Here is a 25207-nt window from a genome sequence, read left to right on the forward strand (position 1 = left end):
CAAGAGAGGTTCAGAGACCCCCCACACACACATGCAGGAGAGGTTCAGAGACCCCCCCCACACACACATGCAGGAGAGGTTCAGAGACCCCCCCCCACACACACACACATGCAGGAGAGGTTCAGAGACCCCCCCCCCACACACACACACATGCAGGAGAGGTTCAGAGACCCCCCCACACACACACACACATGCAGGAGAGGTTCAGAGACCCCCCCCCACACACACACATGCAGGAGAGGTTCAGAGACCCCCCACACACACACACACATGCAGGAGAGGTTCAGAGACCCCCCCACACCCCCACAAATGCAGGAGAGGCTCTGAGACCCCCCCACACACATGCAGGAGGGACTAAGACCCCCCCCACACACACACATGCAGGAGAGGTTCAGAGACACACCCCCACACCCCCACAAATGCAGGAGAGGCTCTGAGACCCCCCCACACACATGCAGGAGGGACTAAGACCCCCCACACACACACACATGCAGGAGAGGTTCAGAGACCCCCCCACACACACACATGCAGGAGAGCTTCAGAGACCCCCCCCCACACACACACATGCAGGAGAGGTTCAGAGACCCCCCCACACACACACACATGCAGGAGAGGTTCAGAGACCCCCCCCACACACACACACATGCAGGAGAGGTTCAGAGACCCCCCCACACACACACACATGCAGGAGAGGTTCAGAGACCCCCCCACACACACACACATGCAGGAGAGGTTCAGAGACCCCCCCCACACACACACATGCAGGAGAGGTTCAGAGACACACCCCCACAAATGCAGGAGAGGCTCTGAGACCCCCCCACACACATGCAGGAGGGACTAAGACCCCCCCCACACACACACACACACACACGCGCGCGCGCGGGAGGGGCTCTGAGCCGGGAGGGGGACCTGGGGGTACAGGACGCCCCGAGCTGGGGACCGGTGAGGCGCCCCGGGGCTTTGCAGGAGAGGAGGCGCCGTGTATTAGGGGAAGTTTCCTGCCACACGGGAGGGTGGGAAGGGCGTCGCTGATCCTCTCGCGACGGGCAGGGCCCTGGATTCAGCTGGGGGGGGGCTCCCGAGGCTGGAGCGAGCCGCCTCCGCGCAGCGGTGCCGGGCGCCGGGCGCGTCCTCACAGGCCGGGGAGTCGGGCATTTCCCGAAGACGGGGTGCCTTTGGCGGGGGTCCCTGTGGGAGCCAGCACGCTGCGCTGAATGGGGGGGAGGGAGAGGGGCAGAAAGGTGAGCGGGGGAGAGAACCCCGTCTCGTTTTCCGACACTGTTCTGCAAGCCCGGGACGGTCTCCTCTCGGGGGCCCCTGGGTCCCTTCGGAAGCAGCGCTTCCCGCTGGGGAGGCCTCGGGGAGGCTGGCGGGAGGGCGCTCCCGGGCGCCTCGGACGTGGGCAGGCGGGGCCGCCCCCAGCGCCCGCGCCCAGGCCGCTCGAGGGGCGGGTTCCAGGCCGCGCACGCAGGCGGCACGTTCCGCTCCACGTGGAGGTTTCTCTCCCCCCTCTCCCTTCCTCTCTCTAAAATCAATACAAATACTTAAAAAAACTAAAAGATAAACGTCCCACGGCCCTAGGGTCCCCGTGGGCGCGCGGGCAGCAGCGGCCGGGGAGGCGGCGCGGGGCGGGCCGAGCCTCCGCGCCGCTCGCGGGAGGACGGGCCCCGCGGCCGCCGTAGCCGACCGGAAGCGGCGCCGTGCGCGGCCCGGGGGCGGGGCGCGGGGACGGCGGGCGGCGCGGGGATGGCCGGCCGCGCGGGGATGGCCGGCCGCGCGGGCGCCGCGGCGCCGCTGTGCTCCGAGCGGTTCGGCTCCGGGCGCGCCCGCAGCTGCCGCGCCGCCGCCGACGGGAGCCTGCGGTGGGAGAGCGGGGCGCGGCGCTGGTGGGGGCGCCCCGGGGCCCCCGCGCCGCTGTCGCGCCTCCTGACGGTGCTGCTGCCCCAGGGCTTCCCCGAGAGCGTCAGCGCCGACTACCTGCCCTACCAGCTGTGGGACTCGGTGCAGGTCGGCGCGCGGGCGGGCGCGCGGGCGCGCGGGCGGCAGGGCTCGGGCCCGGCCGCGCCCCTCACCCGGCCCTCTCCCTCCAGGCCTTTGCCTCCAGCCTCTCGGGCTCCCTGGCCACCCACGCGGTCCTGCTGGGCATCGGGGTGGGAAATGCGGAGGCCTCGGTTTCAGCGGCCACGGCCACCTGGCTGGTGAAAGGTAAGCCGGGCGCCGCCCCGCGGCCGCGCCGTCCGCGCCCCTCGCCCCCCCGCCCCGAAGCCCGGCCCCTGCCCGCGGCTCTGGCCTCCGGCCCGGGCTGCGGGGCCGTCGCTGGGCCTGGGCCGGGAACCGAGTCTCTCTAGCGCCTGGAACGGCGCCGTGCGCCTGCTGAAGAGAGAACGGAGCCCAGCTGAGTAACAGGGAAGGCTTTGCCCGCCTTTCCTCGGGGGCACGAGCGCCCCTGCGCGGCCTCCCCGCGCCTGCCCCGCGCGGACGCCGGGCGGGCCCCAGTCGCGGGCGAGCCCCCGCGGCCCGCCCCTCGCCCCCGCGCTCTCTGGGAGTGCCGGCTGCCTGCGGCGTGGGAAATCGGTTAGTACTAGAAAGAAGGATTTGCACTTGGTCTTGAGTGGCGGACAGGAGGTTTTGGGAAGGATGAAAGGCATTTTAGATTTTCTGGAATACCCGTCGGGATTACCTGTTAAATGTGTACAGCTTCTTGGAAAACCACTATAAAAAATAAAAGATACAATTTGGTACCATGCCACCCAGAGAGTGAAGCAGAGAAGAAAAGGGACACTGCCATGTGCTCCACGCCTGGAGAACCCATGGCTCTCTCCACTGTCGTTTGTACTTCACTAGTGCTCCCAGTGAGGATTTAAATGAGAGCCAAAGTAAGGCTCCGTCTGCTCCTAGCATCAGCCTGGCCACATCTCTGGTGAGCCTCCCTGGGTCTTTTGGAGAATCAGGAGGCTTCTGCTTACATCCTTACCATTAAGACTGAGCAAACTGGCCAAGTGGAGTTACCTCTGGAAAGCTCTCTGATGGTGCATATCAGTGGAGAAGTGGTGGTCTGTGGCTTGCTGTCCTTGTTCCCACGAATAATAGTTATGTGCCAGTCTTTAAATGTACTGACTTACTTTCATTTTATAGAGGAGGAAATTGAGGCACAGAAAAGTAACTTGCCCAGGGTCATGGCCAATAAGTTGTAGGGCATAGATTTAAACTCAGGAGGGGTAGTTCAGAGTACATTTTTGCTGCCTATATGTCTTTAGATTAATAAAAAAATAAGACCACTTTAAGATATAAAATATAACCATTTACTTTAGAGCCTGTTGTTATTTTTCTAAGGCCCTCTTAATTAGAAAGAATTTTATGGACTCATTTTCATCAAACATAGGAAATTTGTATGTAGAGCTTTATATCAGAAACTCCCTTGGAATTTTTTGATGCCATTTTAAGCTACAAATCTCTTAACGGAACATGTTACTTGTCATACGTAGCAATAGTAATATTGTTAGCAATTAATATTTTTACAGCCTACTGTATGCCAGGCATTTTGCACACTTCCATAGTACATCACTTAATCTCTATAGCAGCCACATTAGGTGGATGCCATTGTCAATACTTTTTTCAGAGGGGAACACTGAGGCACAGGAAGATTTAGTGACTTTCCTGAGATAACATAAGGTCAGGATTTGGACCCAGACCGATTGACCCTGTGTCCCACTCTTAGCACCACACTCCTTTGCCAGTTAAGATTTTAGAGTAGAGCTAAGTGCAATTTGTGGACAGCTGATCCCTTACTGGGAAAGCTCCTAGATCTTACAGCTCAACTAATTGTAAATGAGGCAGAAACAAGCAGGTAGAAATTAAATTTCCTAGTCTCTTGGACAGTGCTGACTTTTAGATAATAAGTAGGGTTTCATTGCATCCTACTGCCAACCTCCAGATTCTAACAGGAGCCTTGCAGACTGCTTCTGATGAAAGAGAGCTGCCCCCCTTTCTGCTACGTGACCCTTGTATGCAGGACATACACCTGAGTGGTTATGAGTATGTAGTCAAGGGGAGAAAAATAAGAGTCTGGCTCAGTGAGCTCTCTCTCTCAAGCAGTAAAAGTAATCTTGCTATGTTCAGAGCCACTAAGTTGATCCAGTACAAGAATCTTAATGGAATAGTGAAAATTTTGTGTAGAATAAAATGTACTTGAAGAGGGTAAGGAGAGTGACAAAGGGAGGGTGCCTACACAGCCAGCCTGGTGGGTATTACTTGCAGGGCAATACAGGAGACGGACCCGGAGAAGCAGGGCAGGCTGGATGGGAAACGTGTTGTACACATGCCTGTGAATGAGGTGGCCGTGGCTCAGCCCCAGCCAGTTGTGGTGGTAAGGGAAGACAGGTCCAGTGTTGCCATGTCTTCAGGTTCTTTCAGAAAAACTGGGAATTCCGATTTTCTGTAAAAGTCCCGTTTTTGTTCACCTGTCTTCAAGCTTCAGTGGCTTCGTCAGTGAAAGGAAATGATTCTTCTCAAACTCAGGACCGCTGTGAAGACTGAAAGGCATATATATTTCAGGTGTCCACCAGGATGCTTAGCAGTCTCCCTCAAGCCCAGGACTGGGTAAAAGATGTCTAATTAGAAGGCATCAATGCCTGAGGAGGGAGGCTGTGGCAAAGGATCAGTATATCTGTTCCAGTGGAGAATGGGGAAGGCCAGTACATATGTATGTTGTGAGACGCTCCCAACCCTCCTTTCCACACCAGCTTCCCTTCTTGCATCTCCCACTTAAGGGTCCATGCCCTTAAGCTCAGACAAGTTGGGAATCCTCTGCCCTCTGTATCTGTCCTTTCCATTGCCCTCTTTGAGGTCTTTCCAGTTGTTGGGTTCTCAAAGGGTCCTTTGTGATCCCCCTGCTGAACTTAATGAGTGCTACTCTCAGTATAAGGTATAGTCTAAATCAGGAGTATACAGACTTTCTATAGAGGGCCAGACGGTAAATATTTTACACTTCGCTTGTTGTATAGTTTCAGTCACAGCAATCTGATTCTGCCATTGTGTCACAAAAACACCAATCTGTCGCTAACCTGCAAATAGAAGGCCTCTCAAAGTGAGAGGCAATAAGCATTTATTCAAAATCAATAAGAATAACTATTCGGGATTCTTGTCTCCCTCCCTGACCTTTGTGATCATGCCTGCTGTGGGGAGCAGCTTATAGCTCCTGCGTGGCCTTGGGCTGGCTGCAGTCTTAGTTTGAGTGTGGGTGAAGTGTCTGGCTCCAATAAGATGAGACTTTCACTGCTGCTCCAGGTGATGGCTTGGTGTTGCTCCAGAGCGACATCTCTGCTAACCTGGGCGGCGTGTCTAGCAAGAGATTAAAGGTGCAGTAGGCCGTGGGGCTGCTGCTCGAGTTCCAGATTTGTGTTTCCTGAGGTTATAGGCGAGTGTTTGAGGAGTACATGTGGATTATTAGCCAGCAGTACCCAGACATCTGCAATGAAGGAGAGAATTACCTCCCTCAACCAATATATAGACACACAGCCTCTTTCCTGTCAGTCTTCAAACTAGTATTAATAGGCTTAATAGTTGTTTGCAAGGATCTTTTTGCTTTCTTTGGCATGCAAGTCCCTAGCATCTGGCAATGGGACCAAGAAAATAAGGTCTATGCATGTAGGATGGTTTTCTTCTTCAGCAACATGGTTGAGAACCAGTGCATGTCAACAGGTGCATTTGAGACACCTTTGAATGATATACCTGTGTCGTCTAAGCTGGAATCCGGTCACCTTCCATCCATGCAACAGCTTGTTCAAATTCTTGCCAATGAAATGAAGCTCAATGTGTATATGGATTCAGTCCCGTATCATTGATCATAGCCCCACTTATCAGCACTGAAAACTCTTTTACATTAAGGATTTTTTGCAAGAGCAGCGTGACTGACAATATGAAGGCCTGTACTGAAGACAGCAAGCTGTTAGTACAGGCTTTAGTTCCTTTTTTATTGATTTAAGGAGGGAGAAAGAAAAAAAAATCTCTCAGCTGCCTCCTGCATACCCCTTAACAGGGATTGAGCCCCCAACTGGGGCATGTGCCCTGACAGGGAATCAAACTGGCAACCTTTTGGTGCATGGCATGATTCCCAGTCAACTGAGCCACACTGGCCAGGGCAGACCGGATGGCAGACCAGATTGTATCTCTTGGAAAACCTCAATGCAAGACAGTTTTCCAGTGCTGGCGCATTTCAGAATTCTGCACATTCGTGGAGTGCAATAATACTGCATAGTTATTTATTTCTCTCCCAAATCCACTCGGTGAATAGTTTTTTGAAAATGCAAGCATTATTACTTGTACCTTTTTCCTTAAATGAGTTAGAATTTGATTTTTTTTCAAAGATGTTTGTTAAATTTGTTGTAATTTTATATGAATTCTTTTTTATAGTTTAGAATTGATCTTTTTGGGAATACAGGTGAAGTTCTCAAACACTTTATAAGAGTCTATCAGACATCTCTGATTTGGTCACATCCAAGTTATATAGTTTCAAAATACTGCAGATTGTGAGCAATGCATTATACAAGATTTTAGGGGAGATTGTGTGTGTGCGCTCGTGCACGCGTGAGTACCAGAAAACTACTAAAAGAGCAACAGCTTTTTTTTTTTTTTTAATTGATTTTGGAGGCAGAGAGAGAGAGAAACATCAATTGGCTGCCTCTGGCATGCGCCCTGATGGGATCGAACCTGCGACCCAGGCCTGTGGCCTCACTGGGAATTGAACTGGTGACACTGGTGCACAGGGTGATGCTCAGCCAAGTCTGCCACACCAGCCAGGGCAAAAGACCAACTGCTTTTTTTTTTTTTTAATATGTTTTTATTGATTTTTGGAGAAAGAGAGAGAAACATTGATTGGATTGAACCCACAACCTGGGTATGTGCCCTGCCTGGGGATTGAACTTCTCGGTGCACAGGGTGGTGTTCAACCAGCTGAGCAACACTGTTATGTAGTTCAGGTGTCTTGCCTAGACCAGTCTAATAAGTTGATTAACTGGGCCTTTATACTTAACTCAGTAGAAACTTAAGCAGGTAAAAGTTAAATAAAACTTTGAATTTATTTCCCAACCTAACCTTTAACATTATATTTAACAGTGATCTGCTTAAATTTTTGTTTTTGACTTACAGAAAATTTCATAAGGTATACACTTTAGATTCACACACAAATAATAGATCATTTACCATTTTTAGGATAATTGAAACTCGCCTCACCATAACGTTTAGTTGACCTTTACAACATTAATAATAGATGAATGGAGATCACGTGTCTAATTTAACTTGCCTCACATACATTAGAATTTTATTATCTTTGAGAAAATTGAAAAATTTTTTATTCAGTGAATTTAATATATTTTCAGAGTTCTAAAAAGACTCTAAGAGTAATTTAGCAGAAATATGACCATAATGTAGAAAAATAGTCACATAGCAGCAGTCATAACATCCTTCGGTCTCCATATAGGAATAGAAGTGGGAGGTCCAGATTTGTTAGTAGAAGTAAACGGGTTTAATGGGAAAGTGAGGAAATAATTCAGCATTGAGTCCACCGAACACATAGCACAACCATATACTTTGTTTGTCACAGATTATTTGTTGAGTGCATGTCTAGTATGATCATGATTGCACAGCCTCAGGTGGAACATGCTGCAGTCTCTGGCTGACAGGAAGTTAGTCTGCAGAAAACTGATTAAATGCCTTATCCTTTTAATGTAAGACTGCAGAACTGTTAATCTAAGTTCATATAGTGAGCTTAATATTGACAAGAGGCAATTCAAGAGGCAAGTTAAGCTGGGAAGTTACATACAGGTTATTATTATAGCATTGATGACATTTTGTTATCTTTGACTAGGGCTAAAACCTTGTCAACTTGATTTGTACCAGCTCAGACTTCCTATCTTCTGCAAGTTCGGAACTCTGCTGAGTGTGTCCAGGGTCTTTCTTCAGCTGCTGGACATCCCACCAGTGACAGATAACTTACGTGGTGTTCCCGTGTATCTGACAGGTCAACCGTGAAGAACCTAAGATTTGATTCTGACTTTCCCATGTTCGCCTTAGGTGACTCAATTGTCTTTTAGAGAATAGCTTTAGGCGGCTTAGACCCTGGTAACACTCAGCTATTTTGTTGATACCCATCTCAATATTGTTGTTTTATCTTTGGCCATATTTAAATCTAGGAATTAATGGAGTTTAGTGAAAAATTAGTGGGAAGCACGAATATAAAAAGGGAAAAGGGAAAGTTTAAATGCAGCTATTTAGAATATAGTTTTATTCTTAACACTTCAGAATTTATTAGTTGCTTACAAATTTATGTGGCTCTGTAGTTTATAAATGTCTACGTACTATATTAATTAGAAAATCATAGACTATGACAGCAAGTTCGCTAATGTTATTGGGGTTTTTACCAAAGTTGCTATTGTGGAAGAAATTGTTAGATTAAATAAACAATAACTTTTTGGGAAGCATTGATTCAGGCAGAAGCCCAGATCTAATTAGGAGACAAATGCAGTGGGTGTGAGAAAGGGAAGGGAACAAGTGCATCCATAGAAGGAAGGCATTTCCGTTAGTGCAGGTAACAACGTGGTGATGCTGGTTCTAGATGGTGGCTTTAATTTTCAGTCATGTAGCCATAGTATCGGCTTTCTTGTTATCTTTGCAAACAGTTCTTTGGGGCACAAGGCTGCTTTAGGCCCAGTCTAAAGCTTATTTTGCCCTGTTTTAACATTCCAGAGATTTGAGGCATGCAAGGCAGCTCCCCTGGGACAGCAGCCTCGGCCACATTGTAAAGCGGCTTGTTTTTTCTTTCCTTTTCTTTAACATTGTAAAGGAAAAGGCACAGCTGTGTTCCAATAAAACTTTATTTACAAAAACAGATTGGAAGCCCACAGACCAGTTAACTGATCCTTGAGCTAACACAGTGTTTTTCATACTGATTGCTGTTTGTTTTTACACTGAATTTGGAGCCTGTAACCATCATTTTTGGGGGTTCACTTTGGTATCCCCCATGTCTCAGTGCCTGGCACAGAGTAGGTAGCTAGTAAGCATTTGTTGTACAAACGAAGGTCTAGCTGATTCCAGAGACTTCTCTCACTCTCCCTAGCCTGAGGAGGCCTCTCCCTCAGCCCCACACCCCCAGTTCTCTGTCACCAATCTGCAGTTCAAATCCCTTTTATTTATTTGTATTCTAATAACCACCTGTGAACCTGCTGCCCAGCCTGAGAACCAGAATATCCACAGTAACCTCTGAACTTTCCACACAGGATTTCCTGCTGCTTATAGTGGTTTTACCATATAGATTATACCTAAACACTGTATTATTTATTTTTATTTGTTTTAGAGCTTTGTGAAAAGTGTACTGTGCTGCGGCCTGGGCAGTGTGGCTCAGTTAATGGGGCATCCTCACCCTGGGCACGGAGGGGTTGCTGGTTCGATTCCCAGTCAGGGCACATACCCGGGTTGCTGGCTCTATCCCTGGTAGGGGGGCGGCAGCAGGTTGATGTTTTGCTCTCACATTGATGTTTCTCTCTCTCCCTCCCCCCTCTCTAAATTTCAATAAAAACATTTTTTTGGGGGGGGGGAGTATACTGTACTGTACACAGTCTCCATGACTGACTGTTTCATGTCAGGTTTTCCCAGGAGTCTGCCGTATTGATGTGAGTAGCTATAGTCCATTGGCTTTTCACAAAGAGCTGTCTAATATACCCCTGGGTGAATGTACCAGAATTCATTTGTGCATTATGTTGATGAGCATTTGCATTTTTCTCAGCTTTTGCTGTTGTGATCAATGCCACAAAGACAACTTCTGGTCCAATTATGCACACGGCATGTGGTTCTGGGTGCACACAGCAACTGCTAAATCCAGGCACTTCTGACTCTTCACACAACTATGTCTGCCTAAACTCCCAAGGACAGTGATGCCAGGTGCCAGGGTCTGCCAGGCCCCATTGGTCCAACGCTCTCCCTTGTTCCTCACCAATGCCTCTCTCCCTCAGATTCAACTGGCATGCTGGGTCGCATCATCTTTGCCTGGTGGAAGGGGTGAGTTTGTCTTCCAGGTCAGAGACTTCTGGCCACTCTCCCCAGATAGTGGTCATGTCTGTCTCAATCCTGGCTGCATTTTCAGCTCTTCCTCCCTCCTACCAGTTTCCAGGGTAGAGATTTAGCATTTACATCGTTAGTGCTAAGGAGTCTTTAGATAGAGTGCTCAGTACAGGTGGCTCTCCCAGGGTCCCCTAGCAGTGAAGCCACATACCACATAGCCATTGCTGTCATCAGATTTGCCTTCAAGAACACTGATTTGCCACTTGCTGCCTATCATGGAACAACACAGAGAGTCACAAAACCGTGAGTGTCCTTTGCTTGCTTGTTGAAAGAGAAACCTGAATGAGACAGTGCTTAGCCCTAAAGGAATGACTCTACTCCAGAGGCTACTGTGGTGGTCCACACACTTAGTTGGACTTTGCTGAGCAAGTCATCAGGATCCCTATCTCACATGGAATCCGTGGCACCATTTGTCTGGAAGGGATTGAGGGTCTTGTGCTGACTGCTTCCTCCTCAGGTCAGTATTGGGCAACCTCGGGAGTGATCGAGTATCTTCTGTTAATTGTAGTTGTGAGGTACAGTGAGATAGTATATGCTGAATGCTTAGCACATTGCATGGTGCATAATATGTGCTCAGTGAACATCAGCTGCTATTAACAACTCTGTTTCACAAGCTCTCTGTATGTCATCTCTAATTCTCATAACTTTTTAGAGTAGGATTGAATGTGTACATTTCACAGATGTGAAGCAAACCTAAGAGGGAAGTTACTCACCATGTAACATAACTTGTGAGTAGTGAGGTGGGGTTTGAGCCTCAAGCCTGTAGTCTTTTCGTGGTATCAGGCTGCTTTATGGGGCAGAGCCTTAGACCAGGCCCATGTGTTCCAGGCCTGCCTTTGCCATATATCCCCTCAGGAGTTCCCCATGTGTGTCCCATTGCCCACTCAGGAAAGCTCCTTTTCCCTCTAGGAGATTTCAGATGAAGGGTGAGGGCTAATGCTGCAAATTCTGAGCTGTACTGGGGGATGCAACGTCTCCTGCCATTGGGGAAGTGGTCCCAGGTTTGTGCATGGGTCAGGGAGTCACTGCCTGGCAGAAGAGGTGGCCATCGTGGAGGTGTGTAACAGAAATATCCTAGGCTTGGATGTCAGAACCTGGCTTTTCCTCTTGGCCTATCCCCTTACTCTCCATGTGATCCAAGGGAAGTCATCTCCCTTCTCTGGGCTAATTATCTGTAAAATGCAGGGGGATACACTAAATGTAGTGTTTACAAGTCCAAAATATGTGGACTTCTTGCTGGATACCCTCAAAGCAAAAGGAAGGGAGGAGATGGCAGGAACCCAGGGGTAGCCTCTCTCAGAAGGCCAAAGGCTGGAGAGCAGCCATAAGACGGTTTTATGCCTTCATGTGTCATGAGTTAATAAGGGGAAACACTAAATGACCACTGAAGGTCCTCCCAGCTAATGGTGGCATTTTAGGCAGCAGGGACTGGGTGTGGGGACAGACATCTGTCTGGAATGTGGGTTTTCCTGAGCCCTTCGGACTTTACCATGGCCTAAGGATGGCCTGCACTGCCTGCAGGACATGTTTTCTTCTTGAATTCAAATTGCTAACCAACCTCTCCTTTCCAACAGGAGCAAACTGGACTGTAATGCCAAGCAGTGGAGGTGAGGAGCTGGGACTAAGGGGAGGGGAGTCTTCTGTTATGAAGGTCTCTAACCTCTGACCCTTTCCCCCAGGCTTTTTGCTGACATCCTCAACGATGTAGCCATGTTCCTCGAGATTATGGCTCCCATATACCCAATCTGTTTCACCATGACCATCTGCATCAGTAACCTGGCCAAGGTACCCACCTCTGGGGCACCCCTATAGCCAAGATACTTGTCTTAATGGTGCTCTTTGTGTGGGCTCACTTTGGGGTCTACAGGTGAGCCCAGCCTGAGCACTGTGTTCAAGGCACTTCTAGAAGAGTGAAAAAGTTCAGATGTTCCTACTCAGACCCAACCATACTTTCTGATCCTTCTTCAGCCAGCCTCTGGTGACTCATAGTCTGCAGCAGTGTCTGGAGCCACAGTACTGGTGAGGGAGCTCCAGTGCCAACATCCTGGGACCAGCTCCCTGACTACCTTTCATTCTCTCAGTAAAATATTTATTGAGTGCCTACTGCATGTTTGGCACAGAATAGGGGCCCTCCCTTCTTTGGAAGAAAGCCACACCAAATTAAACAAATATTTATAGAATTACAGCTCCAGCTGTTCCAGGTGAGAAGTGTCGGGCAAAGGGCTCAGCAGGGAATGTGGCCCAGTGAGGAGATGGAGGACATCCCCCTGGGGCTGGGTCCTGAAGAATGGATTGAAGGTGCAGGGTGGGTGTTCTGAGTGGAAAGAACAGTGTGGGTCAGGGCCCAGAGGCAAGACAACACAGGCCGGATGGCGAGGCGAGGGGCAGGTGGGGTGAGCACGAGCGCTTCGTCCCGGCCAGGCTGGGCACCCTCCCAGTTGCTTTAGGCCTCAGCCAGGTGAGAACATGGAAGCCCAGCAAGGCTTGGGAAGGAGCTTAGCTGGGCTTCACAGGGGGTGCAGCTAAAGACAAAAGACTAAAGACTCCCAGACTAAAGACTCCTAAAAAGACATGCGAGACCCATCTCAAAGGCCCTCTTCCATTCACAGTCATGCTAGAGCAGTGCTGCTCCTGGACACTACTGGCATTTCAGACCCAGCACCCCTTTATGGTAGGGCACACGTGGCTTCCCTGGCCCCTGTGCTAAGGGCCGCAAGCATCCCCTCAGCCCCAGGGAGGAGACTCAGGGAACATCTCTGCTGTGGCTGTGGATCAGGGATTGTGGCCTCTGCCATGTTTCGGAGTGCACTGGATTCCTCCTTAGGGGCCTGACTCTCTTCATGTAAGGGAATAGAACAGGGCCCTGAACTTCCTCCTCTCGCCCCACCAACCCTCTGGAATTCTGGTCTCAGTGACCAGCACCTCTGTCCCCCGGTACACTAACCAGAAGCCTGGCTGCCATCCGTGCCTTCTCCCCCCTCACCTGTCACCCTCAGCTAAATCTCCATTCAGTTCTGTTTTCCCTCCTGAATCTCTCCACCCATTAACTCCTCCATCTCCATGTCACCCAGCGGCTCCTCACTGCTGAAAAAGCACAGTTGCTTCCTAGGTGGTCTTCCTGTTTCTATTCTGACCCTCTTCAGTCCTCTGACAGCGCAATCATCCTTCTAATAGTGGAAATCAAGTCAGCTCATTTCCCTCTCCCATTGGTCTTAGGATAACGACTTTCTTACAAGGTTCGCGAGGTTACACGTGATCGGGACCCTGCCAGTCCCTGCAGCTCGTTCTGCACCCCCTTCCTCTTGCCTTTGAGCAGACTCTCCTCTGCCCACATGACAGCTGTTTACTTATCACCTATTGACGTAAGCTTCCCGAGGGCAGGGGTTGAGTCTGAATTGTACACTTCAATCTGCCTAACATCTAAAGGAGGTTTGGTCAGCCGGTGTGGCTCAGTGGTTCAGTACCGACCTGTGCACCAGGAGGTCACCAATTTGATTCCTGGTCAGGGCACATGCCTGGGTTGCGGGCTCGATTCCCAGTAGGGGGTGTGCAGGAGGCAGCCCGTCGATGTTTCTTTCTCATCAATGTTTCTATCCCTTATCCCTTTTCCCTTCAATTCTCTCTAAAATCAATAAAAAAATTTTTTTAAATAAAAAAAGACTTGATAAATAGATGAATGAGGGTGATTAGTGACCATTTGCAATGAGCTTTAGATCTCAGAGGGAGAGATCCAGGTCCCTTTTGGAGGGCAGGGCCACCTGTGTGTGTTTTGAACTGTCCTAGAAGGCTTGGCTAGGCCTCCACTGGGACAGGAAGAGAGTGGATTTAGTTACAGGTGGGCAGAATGCAGGCATGAAATTGGACATCAGACTGGGCCTGGGAGCTTGGCCAGAGGGGTTGCAGCCAGAGTAGAAATTGGAGTGTGGGGAGTTCTGGGCTAAGAATGGTCTTTGGGCCTCCACCTTGGAGAAAGAAATTGAGTTTCCTGGGGCGAGGTCTGCAGGGTGCTATGGCAGGCAGAACTTGAGTATTCTCCTGGATCAAGGCTGGAAGTAGGCCTAGTGGAGGCACAGTGAGAACCAATACCAAGGACAGTGTTCAGGTTCTTGGTGTAGAGTCGCCTGAGGCCTGGTTTTCTCAAGATGGTTTGAGCCATTTACTTGGCTCACCCACAGAAGTGCCTGTGTTTTCACAGCTCAGGGCCATTCTGACCTTCACTCTTCCTCTGTCCCCACCTAGTGCATTGTGAGCGTGGCTGGCGGGGCTACTCGGGCTGCACTGACCATGCACCAGGCCCGGAGAAACAACATGGCTGACGTGGCAGCCAAGGATGGCAGCCAGGTGAGCAACCAGGATTGGAGGGGCCGGGGGTGGATGACACACCTGAGTGCTCCTGGGGGTAGGGCGGGAGACACGCAGGAAGAAATGTGGGTGCTCTCTGCTCTCACTCTCAGGACGGGTGATCAGGTGTGAGGGCACAGGCTCTGGGGGCAGTAAGTCCAAACTGACCATCCCCGGCCCTGCCCACTGCCTGTGCAGTGAGAATGAGCCCTGGCCCTGGCCCTCTCTAGGCTGTGATGATCCCCACTCAGGGAGATAGATACGCTGATCATGTGAGGCCCCACAGTTTAAAACACTTAGCAAGTCAGAAATTGCTTAGCATGTGAGGTGCCTGGGGTCACTGACTGGCCAGAGGCATCCACTCAGCAGTTCAGCAGGCCTTCTGACCCACCTTCTGAGCAAGGGAGCCTGTAGTAGGGGTGGTGACACCCCAACAGGTTGAACCCTGCAGGTATTGGGTCCCCCTAGGCCCCATGCCGAGTGCTTATGTGCACTGCACCATTTATTGTCCACCGGCCTTGTGAGGTCCACACTGTATCCCTGTGTTACAGCTGGGGAAAGTGAGGTCTAGGGGTCAGAAGTGCACCATGGTTTTCTTTGACAAGGAAGCGATTTAGGAACCTCTCTTCTCTCCAGTCCTACTTTCTGGCCTTCCCTTAAATTGTTTTGCTCGATTTCTAAATAGAACATTTTTTTTTATTATTATTAAAGTAACTTCTTTCAACAATAATATTAACACAAACTAGATCTGTTAAGCATTAACCATGTATTTCATTTGTCCGAACTCATCAGACCCCTATAGCAGTCTTCTCCCTGGGCCTCAGGATCTGGTGAACTGGGTCTTCCCCAGTATCTCCTGTAGGTTGTAAGGGGAGAAGAAATAAGTACAGCCCAAGCCTTGCTCTTCAGGGTCTCCCAGGGGTCGTTCCTGCTCTCTCCTCCACTTGCTTTCAAACCCCTCAGCCCTCCCCCACCCCCAAGCTGTATTTTCCAAGGCTCCAGGGCTTACTCCATCCACAGAGGCAATAATACTTGACAGGGGCAACCTGGGACAGGTTCAGTCCTATAGCAACACCTGCTTTCTGCTGGTGTGGCTTGGGTATCACTTTATGTGGTTGCTGGATGTGACTATTCCCACCCAGGAAAAAGGAGGCTTCTGGTCTCCAGTTTACTGTCACACCCACCCCCTTGCCAAGATGGCTGGGTAAGAAAAGCTCTCTAGCCTCAGGCCCCCTCTGTACCAGGATCAGCTCTCCTGGAGACCCTAGTAGTAAGGGGCACTGATCCAGACTCCTCCCCTGTCGTGATGAGTTGGGAGCACACGAGCTGGGGTCTTTTCCCCTAGGGTAAGCTCAGTCAGGCCATCAGAGGGATTTAATAGCATTGATTCTCGAGATAAGAGGTTTAGATCATGTGCCCTTCTTCCTAGGTCATTCCTTGACCCCTTTGCAAGTGTCTGCCGGTAATTGCATACCCAAGAGACTGGGGGGAATTCAGCCTTTTTTAACTACCAAAAAAATACTTCCCCACACTTGGGACATTTGCTTGCCTAAGCATAGGGCTACTCAGGTGACTCTTGCAAAACAAAGACAGGGTTTCAAGGGCATTGTTGCTGCCTAGGCAGAGAAGCAGCTGGTATCTTTTAAATGATGGCGCACTCACCAACAATACTAAAAATTTACCAGCCGCCCTCATCAGCATGTGGACCCCAGGTGGTTCTGGGGCAGGGAGCAATGTTGTGACAAGCACTCTGGGATATTCAGTCTGGCCTGGATATCCAACTCCCCACCCCTCTGCCGTTTTCCAGGAGACGCTGGTAAACCTGGCTGGTCTCCTGGTCAGCCTCTTGATGCTTCCCCTGGTGTCAGATTGCCCTAGGTAAGCCGAGGCAGGCGCGGGGTGGAGGTGCCCGGCTGGCCCTCTGCACCTGCTGACCACCTTGTGCTCTCATTCCAGCTTCAGCCTCAGTTGTTTCTTCCTCCTCACTGCCCTCCACATCTACGCCAACTACCGGGCAGTCCGAGCCCTTGTCATAGAGACCTTGAACGAAGGCCGGCTCTGGCTGGTCCTGAAGCACTTCCTTCAGAGGGGAGAGGTACTTGACCCCACTTCAGCCAATCAGATGGAGCCACTATGGACAGGTGACCAACCCTTTGGTCTCAAGTTTTATGTCTCAGTCTGTTCCCTTGCCTGGAATTCCTGACTTCAACTTCCCACAGGTTTCTGGCCATCTCTGTCTCTGTCCTTGGGGGTCCCCCTACATTGCTTGGTTTCCAGGTAAGTAGCCCAATGTCCCACTCATCACTACTGGCCCCCCACTCCCCACACATGCCCCTTGTTCCAATTACACACCAGCCTGCCTTGACCAGGCCCCACCTCTGCTCTAGGTTCCTTATTTCTGAACAGACTTGGGGTCAGTGTGGGTGCTTGGGTGCAGCCAGTGTGTAACATAGAGTAGATAGGATGTATTTGTTGGATAAAGGAAGAGTGGATGGATGGGGCAAATGAACGACTAGATGCAGAAAGAAAGGAAGGTGGCAGTGGGGTGCGTGGGTAATGGCTAAGGGGTGGTGGGAAGTGGGTGAAGGACAGATAATATGGGCAGTTGTGGTTCGCAGGTGGCTCTTCATTGACCAGATAGTTACCCTGCCTTTGCTCCCTCCTCCCCCACTGCACTCTCTCCTTCAGTGTCTTTGAGCTGCAGCAACTGGTTGAGGGACACCAAGAACCTTACCTTCTTCACTGGGACCAGTCACAAAGTAAGTGTGTTGTGTTCCCCCAGCCTTAGACTCACCCCCGGTGTCAGCCTCTCATTCCTCCAGCTCCAGCCCACAAGGCCTGGGCAAGCCCTGGACAGTTTGGAGTCTGCCTGGTGCCCTGCAGGGAGCTCTGGACTAAGACTCGATGCATTCAAACTATAGCTGCGTGCTCCAGTGATCCTCCCTATAGCCCTCTGTAAAATGGAGCCAGCAGGACCTGCCTTATTACCCACAGTGTTTTTTGAGGATCAGATTAGGTGATGTGTAAAAGCACTTTGTACATTGCGACACATTGACTTGAATAAGGCTATGACCTTTAGTTACCTCAGGGGAACCACTTTTCTCTCCCATCTAGAGCCACTTGAGGAAAAAAGTACTAGAGTTGACTGCTATGCTGGTCGTATATTAAAAGGTGCTTATTCTCACTAGCCACTAAAAACATGCAAAATATACCCACCTCTGAGCTGCTGTGAAGTTGTATTTGGAAATTGGGCATTTCAATTTGACCAGAACATTGGGGAGCAACAGGAGGTGATGTTAGAAATGGGTGAGAGATAGCCTTTCATGCCCGAACGAGGCCTCTGGGCACAGACAGTGATGAAGCAGGGTGCTGGGTTCAAGAGTGTTCGGGGGTGGCCCTCCCTGGTACCAGTCTGTCTCTGGGTCTTCAGATCAGGTACAGGTTGTTCTGAGCCAGGTGGCAGGCCCTGAGGCTGTCCTAAGAGCTGCCACACACGGGCTGGTGCTTGGAGCCCTGCGGGAAGATGGGCCCCTCCCAAGAGAGCTGGAAGAACTGAGGAACCGAGTATGGGCAGGTAAGGGCCTTACTACCTAGAATGTTGATGACTCGAAGTGGGGTGGAGAGAGGATGTTCAGCTTGAGGACCCAAGAACTCCTGTTTCTGCACCCCCATCCAGGTCCTAACAAAGAGAGCTGGGTCATCATCAAGGAGACACACCAGGTGTTGGACAAGCTATTCCCAAAGTTCTTGAAAGGTAACATCTTTCAGGCTCCTCTGAGGCCTTTTCCCCAGGAGCCCTGCCTGCCCCTGTCCCCTCCACCTAGGAGTTGGTAGACTTGAGTTCTCTCTGTGAGCTTAAGTCTGGGTCTCAGTTTCCCTGCCTGCAGGATGGAGGGGTTAGGATGGTCCCTGAGGCTGTCAGTGTTGAGTCCCTGTAATTAATCCCAGTTAGCATTGAAGAACTGGGAGTGAAGGGAAGCTCACAAATGACTGATGCTAATCTTTTATTCAGCACTTATTCCTCCCATCCCTTCCCCATGTTTGAGCTCAGTGAATTCTTGCTGCAAACAGAAGAGGTGTTAGCCTCATTTCATTCCAGAGATCACCCAGAAGAGGCAGGGGAAGCCAGAGCAGGGCATAAAGCCTGTACCCAGCCTGTGCCACTCCTTACCCCTCTCCGGGGGGTCAGCCCAGACTCCTCCCCTAGCAGTCCCCTAGTACCATTCTCCCATGACCTCTCCCCAGGACTGCAGGATGTGGGCTGGAAGACTGAGAAGCACCAGCTGGAGGTGGATGAGTGGAGGGCCACATGGCCCCTGTCTTCAGAAAAGAAGGTCTTGTGAGCAGCCCAGATGGAGGGCCAGATCCTGGGCTAAGAGCCTGAAGCAAGAACACTTTGGCTATAGCAGGATGTGGGAAAGGCAGCTTTATTTTTGCATGGGGGAACTGCCATGGTGGGTTGGCCAAGGCCTCACAGGAGGTAACTGCCAGTCAGATGGATTGGGCCCCAGGAAGAGACAAGGTAGAGAGAAGGGGAACCACAGTCTTCCTCCTCCCCTTCTGCCCCACTCCCTTCTCACCACTGCAGGAGTCCCCACACACACATTGTGAGGCTGAGCCCTGCACAGGCTGTGGCTCGTGGTGCCCCCACACAGTTGGCCTCAGGCATAAAAACCCCAGAGGAATGTCGCCACGGCCATCATGAGCAGGGCATTGAAGTTGACCACGCGAGCCCAGTGCGGGTCCTCACTGATGTCCTCCAGCTGCCTGGCTGCTGCATCCACCTCCTCCTGGGTAGGTGGCGGGGTACTACTGGCCCCAGCCCTGCTCATCCCACAGAACCAGAGCAGGCACTGGTGGAACAGGCCTGGTGCCAGGGATTGGGGCTCTGGGAAAAATGGAAGCCTTACAGTTAGTTTGAGGGGACTTGGCTCCCCCAGCTCCCCGGCCCTACCTCCTGGGCAGTGCCTCACCCTCCATCTCCACTGCATGCTCCGGATGCCCATTCTGTACAGGGGGTGAGGCTGGCCCTTCCAGCTCATCAGTATCCAGGTCCTCCCGCTCCTCCTTGCTGTGCCGGAGACTGAAAACCAGGCGGTGGAGCTGGAGAAGGTGGGAGACGGGACCAAATGGGAGTTCTCTTCTCCCACCCAAGACCTTGATGTCTTGTCCACACTGGCACTTCCTAGCCTCCCTCTTTCCAGCCTGTACGCTGAGCCCAGGCTCAGCTCACTCAAACATGACCCATAGCTGCCCTTTGCCCTCAGGCTAAACTCAAGCTCCTCAGCTAGGTGTTTAAAGCTCTTCGCCCTGCTTTATCACCCCAACTCTTTTGTCCACTCAATTGTGTGCTTTAGACTCCAGTATAGTTCTGCTAACAGTGTCCCTTCCTGCTGGTATTTGCTCCTTTTTCCTCCTGTTGCCTTTCCCCCACTTTTCCACCGTGGAATCCTGTCCATCCTTTGGGCCCAGCTCTTTGATCTGGCTCCCCAATCAGCCCTGACCTGGGGCACTTGCCCTGCAGCAGAGCAAGACCAAACACTTTTGTGGACTTTCAGGAAAGTGCTCTGTCCCTCTCAGCCACCAATCATAGCCTGTGTTTTGAGTCCCAAGGCCATTCCAAGGACTTTGGGGGCTTTAATAACAATCTTCAAGTCACATCCCCCAAACCACCTCAGATAAATGTCTTTAAATAAAAACGTTGTGATTGCTTTGCAAATGCAACTTCAAACTGGACTCCCAGCCTCTCCTCACCAGCCCTCAATACAGGAAGGCTGGTCCTCTCCACAGGATGTTTGTGGGAGCGGATTGGCCAACTGGGTGGCGAGGGCAGCATTGGCCCACGTGGTCCATCTTTGGTGCCTGCCCCGAAGCTGACACTCACGTGCTTGTGCGGGATGGGTGCTGTGCACAGTGAGACCACCAGGGTGAGGAGGCCGGAGCTGACGAAGAGCACGATCGCAAAGTAGAGGTAATGCACCCTGCAGAGGAGGGCGGGGCACGCGGAGGGCCGGACGCAGCTGCCGGCGCCGAAGGAGAACTCGGGAACAAGGCGCGCCAGGCCCATCAGCAGGCCCCCGATCAGTCCCCAGAAGGCGCCCTGCGGGGTTGGGGAGCGTCAGCCGTGCCTGATGTCCAAACCTTGCCTCACGCTTCCTGTGCACGCACGCTCACCTTCTCGTTGACCCGGGGCACGAAGAGCGCCAGCACGAAGACCGCGGACACGGGCGGCGCCAGGTAGCTGGACACGGCCTGGATGTAGTCGAAGAGCTGCCCGCCCTGCGCCGCCTGCACCACGGGCAGCCAGGCCACCGACACTGCCACGATGAACACCACCCAGAGCCTGCGTTGGGCGGCCGTCAGGCTTCAGGACCCCATCTCGCCCGCCCTTACCAGGGCTCCCTGTCCCCCTCCCGGGCTGATTCATGGGGCGGGGCGGGGGGCTCAGGCCACACCCACCGTCCTACTAGCAGCAGCTCGCGGTCACCTGCGCGAGGCCGCAGGCGCGTGTAGATGTCCATGGTGAAAAGGGTGCTGCTGCTGTTAAAGATCGAGGCCAGCGAGGACATCAGCGCGGCCAGCATGACCGCCAGCATGAGTCCACGCAGACCTGTGGGCCAGTGGGGCCAGTGAGTCCCGGGACAGCAGGGTGTCCGAGGAGGAGGCGGGCCTGGCGACCGGGGGTCCTCCCGGCGTCGGCCCCGAGGCCCGCCCCGCCTGCGCGCCCTCACCGTTAGGCATGAGCTTCACGACGAGCCGCGGGTAGGCGATGTTGGAGCAGCCCACCTCGGTGCCGCAGACGCGCTTGCACACCTCGGGCACCACGCACGCCACTTCGTCTGCGGGGCAAGGGCACACACCTGGGATGGGACCTGGTCTGGGAACTCGGATCCCTGAAGTGGGGGCTGGAAATTCTAATGGAGGTGGGACCCCTGGTGGGGGTGGGACTGGGTGACCAGACTCCCAAGTCTTAGGACCGTGACAGATGCAGGAAGCAGGCACCCGATCCATACACAAGCAGGGGTCTGGGTGGGGCACAGGACCCTGCCCAGGACGGGGTGCATTCATTACCCGGATAAAGAATGCGGCTGATCATGCCTGGCATGACCATGAGGAACATAGGCAGCAGCTTCAAGTAGCCACACAGAATGCAGCCCGCCTTGATGTGGGTCAGGTTCTTCCCGGCCAGGCAGCGCTGCACGATGACCTGTGACGGGGGGCGCTAGCTGCTCGCCAACTCGGCCCGGCCCCGCCTCCTCGGCCCCGCCCCGCCTCCCGGCCCCGCCACGCCTCCCGGCCCCGCCCCCTTCCAGGCCCCGCCCCGTCTCCCAGGCCCCGCCTCCTCGGCCCCGCCCTGCCTAGCGCTCGCGCTCCAGCTCCGGCTCCGGCTCCGGCTCCGGCTCCGGCTCCGGCTCCGGCTCCGGCTCCGGGCTCGGCGCGCCGCAGCTCCGCCCCGCACAGGGCCCCGCGCGTCCAACCGGCTTCCTCGGGCTCAGCTCCACCCGCACGGGTCCCGCCTCCTCAGCGCAGCTTCACCAGACGGTCTCGGGCTCCCCCCGTCTCCGCCCTCGCCCACCCTGGTTCTGATCCTGCCCAAACCCTGCGCGCACCTGGTCACTGCACCAGTACCAGCCTGAGACGATGGTGAGCCCCAGGAGCAGCGCGGGCCACGGCAGGTCCCCGGTGACGGGGTCCCGGAGCAGGTGGTAGGAGTCAGGCCGGGGTTGGTAGCAGGAGCTGGAGATGTTGCCCACGGCCGGGTCCTCGGACACAGTCAGCGACGTCATTGCACCCAAGTATTTGTCGAAAAGCCCGGAATACCCGCCCACCTCGTGGAAGGCTGTGCGGGCAAAACCGTCAGGGGCGGCACCCGCGCCGAGGCCCTCCCGGGGACCCGCAGGCCCGAGACACGGGGCGTCCCAGCTGCCAGAGCGAGACCCCGCGCCTCCGCGCCGCCCCGCGGGCCTACCGTAACCCATGAGGACGAAGGCCCCTCCGAGGATGACGAAGGTCTGCACGGTGTCCGTGTACATCAGCGCGGCCAGCCCGCCTGCAAGGGGCCCGCGTCAGCGGCGCGCGGACAGCTGCTCCCGGCACAGCCGCGTGGTGCGGGGACGTGGAAAGGCGCCCCTTCCCGGAGGACGCGTCTCGGGCGGCGGCGGGGCGCGCGCTCCCGCCCCTCCCCTCCCAGCCCGCCCCTTCCCGAGGCCGCGCGGCACCTGTCACGGTGTAGACCATGGTGATGCCCAGGAGCGCGATGACCGAGGCGTAGATGTTCCAGCCCAGAGCCTGCTGGATGAACACCGCCCCGGAGAACATGTCCACCTCGGGGAGGGGCGGACACGCAGGTCAGGACCGGCACCCAGCGCCACCGCCCGCCCGGCCCCAGGCCTCGGTGCCGCGCCTCAAAGGCTCCCTCACATTCGGACGGCCTGGCCTTCCCAGGCCTCGCCCACGTGGCCGGGGCCCCAGGAGCCCGTGACTCCAGCCCCCCGCCCTTGGGTCCTGCGCCTGCCGCCCCTTGGTCCCGCCCCTCCAGGGCCTCCCGGGCCCTGGGTCCGGGACCGCACCCCCCCAGGGCCCGCCCGCCCCGGGTGCACACCGAGATCTTGGTGAAGATGTACAGAAACAGCGAGAGCACCGACAGGTAGAGGCGGATGCGGCGGCCGCCGAAGCGCTTGCGCAGGTACTGCGGCATCGTGATGACGCCCGCGGTCAGGTACACGGGCGCGAAGAGCCAGCCCAGCAGCAGCACCACGAACAGCGCCTGCGGGCCGGGGCCTCAGCGCCGCCGCCCCCCGCCCCCGCCCCGAGGGCCAGCGGCCTTCCCCCGGGCTACTCTAACGGCCAGAGGACTCAGATGAGAGGACGACCCTGGGCGCCGTCTGGGCATTAAGGGACATGGTCTTGACACCTTTTTGGGCCCTTAACTAGAGCCTTCCTTGCCCTCCCAGGCCACCCTGGCCAGTCCCTCCCAAGATGGCCCCTACCCCCAAGCATCTGCCAGGAAGGGCTCCCTCTGCTCTCCTCCACCCACGGAAACCATCAAGGCTCAGCTCAGAGGCCTCCTCCTCCAGGAAGCCCTGAGCTCAAGGCCGCAATCTCTCCAGCTTTCCAAGGTGAGTCTCAGTCCCAGAGCCTTGTCTCCCCCCCACTTCTGCAGTGGGCCCAGAGATCCTCACAGGCCACAACTTCAGAGAGCATCAGGACAACTACTTCACTATCTTTGAGTCTGTTCACCCCACTTTGGAGAGTAGTAGGTCAAGGCCACAGGAGGTAGTGGCTGGTCCAGGCTCAGACAGCAAGGCAGAAGCAGGACTGGCCCCTACTCTGAAAGCGGTCATTTCCTACATCCCTCTGCCTCCATGCTGGACATGTGACCCTTGCTTGAAGCCCAACCACACCCCACAATCAGGAAATTCCATCTCCAGTCTCACGCCCCTTCTGCCTAGAGCCTCCATAGGTGTGACCCTTCCAGGGGTTCCCACTGGGGGGGTGGGGGTTATTGGCAAAAGGGAGCCTCACATTCCACTCAAATCCAGCCACAGCCAAGCCGCTTGCAGCACCAGTTCCTGCCAGGCCCACAAAGTGGCCACTGCCGATGTTGCTGGCAAAGAGAGAGGCCCCGACCTGGGTGGCCAGAGGTATAGGTGAGCCAAGATGCTTCTCTAGGCCCCCTCCCACTCCACAGCCCAGGCTCTCTCACCGGCCACCACACCATGCTTCGTCCGGCGAGGAAGTAGCCGCCCACAGTGCCTCTGTTGGTTCTGCACATGGACTGGGGGACAGGAGTTGGGGGAGACCTGGGTTCAGGTCACATCTTTGGACCTCATTAGCTTCCTCAACACATTCCTCAGCCTTGTTTCAGGCTGAAGATTAACCCGTGCTCTGCTCCCCGATGGTTCATACCCCACCCCCACAACCTCTTCCCAGGCCCCCAGAGCCACCCATGCCCTGATCTGGTGCCCACCTACTGAAGCCTGAGTGTAGCTAGATTAGGCCTGACTTTCCTGGGGTCCTTGGATTAGGCCTGTGGGCTTCTGATCAGCCATAACATAGACAGGGGATAGAGGCCGCATTTAGAACGCTGTTCCTGAGGAAAACACTAGCCCAATCCAAAGGTGGAAGACAAAGAATGAGTATTGACCAGGCCCCCCTAAGGCTATCAAAAGACTTACTTGGAGGGGTGGGGAGAAGACTTACTTGCTCTCTCCCCACAGCTCCTGGTTTCTCCCTCAAAGATCTAGGCATCCTGCCCCTACTGTCACATGCAGTATCCCTGAGACTTCCCCCCATGCCCAGAAACCTTACTCCAGGAGCACCCCCTCAACTTCTCACCCACAAGCCGACACCAATGACAAGCAGGAAGTAAGCAGCAATGACCAGGATGTCAGCAGGGTTGTCGATTAAGACCCTCTGCTCCCCCAGCTCTGGTGCCAAGCTTGCCTCTGTGTGTTCCTCCATTCTGTCCAGGATCTGCCCCTCAAGGGACCAGCTCCTGGATTCTCCCAGGGGGGAGATTAATGGTTACCTCAGGTGCAGTGAGCTGACAAATCGGCCTTGTCCCCTCTCCCTGGCTTTGTTTAGCTGAATCAGGTCATATCAAGACTGAAGGCTGGTCCTGGGGAGGTGGGCCCTTTCAAGTTCAGGAACACTCTTTCCTGGGCCTTAGCCCCTACCCCCTTCCCAGTGCCTCAGGCTCAAAATCACTTCAGTCCCTAAAAATGCCTACATTTCAGCCTTGACCTAAGGA

The 25207-nt window shown here is 53.8% G+C and overlaps 2 protein-coding genes and 1 pseudogene across 2 annotated transcripts; 2 read left to right on the top strand and 1 right to left on the bottom strand.

The window, feature by feature from the left end:
- The first annotated feature begins 1764 nt into the window (after positions 1 to 1764).
- Positions 1765 to 20185, top strand: RUSF1 (RUS family member 1). Its single transcript, XM_087815863.1, has 13 exons — positions 1765 to 2007; positions 2091 to 2205; positions 10005 to 10050; positions 11688 to 11720; positions 11793 to 11898; positions 14353 to 14454; positions 16262 to 16332; positions 16411 to 16595; positions 16674 to 16731; positions 17143 to 17213; positions 17885 to 18028; positions 18131 to 18208; positions 18700 to 20185. The coding sequence occupies exons 1-13, from the start codon at positions 1765 to 1767 to the stop codon at positions 18795 to 18797; spliced, it is 1350 nt and encodes a 449-aa protein (XP_087671989.1). The 3' UTR covers positions 18798 to 20185.
- On the top strand, positions 2517 to 7445 carry LOC107544781 (thioredoxin reductase-like selenoprotein T pseudogene; annotated as a pseudogene).
- Positions 18907 to 24945, bottom strand: SLC5A2 (solute carrier family 5 member 2). Its single transcript, XM_016222704.2, is given in 14 exon segments — positions 18907 to 19415; positions 19417 to 19557; positions 20339 to 20554; positions 20629 to 20797; positions 20914 to 21064; positions 21186 to 21293; positions 21526 to 21661; positions 22065 to 22294; positions 22424 to 22504; positions 22674 to 22779; positions 23057 to 23221; positions 23980 to 24084; positions 24161 to 24232; positions 24793 to 24945. Coding segments are annotated over 14 exon segments (2106 nt in total). The 5' UTR covers positions 24919 to 24945; the 3' UTR covers positions 18907 to 19115.
- Between the last annotated feature and the right edge of the window lie 262 nt (positions 24946 to 25207).

Source organism: Miniopterus natalensis, chromosome 3 (genome assembly GCF_054644295.1).
Source record: "Miniopterus natalensis isolate mMinNat1 chromosome 3, mMinNat1.hap1, whole genome shotgun sequence".
NCBI lineage: Eukaryota > Metazoa > Chordata > Mammalia > Chiroptera > Miniopteridae > Miniopterus > Miniopterus natalensis.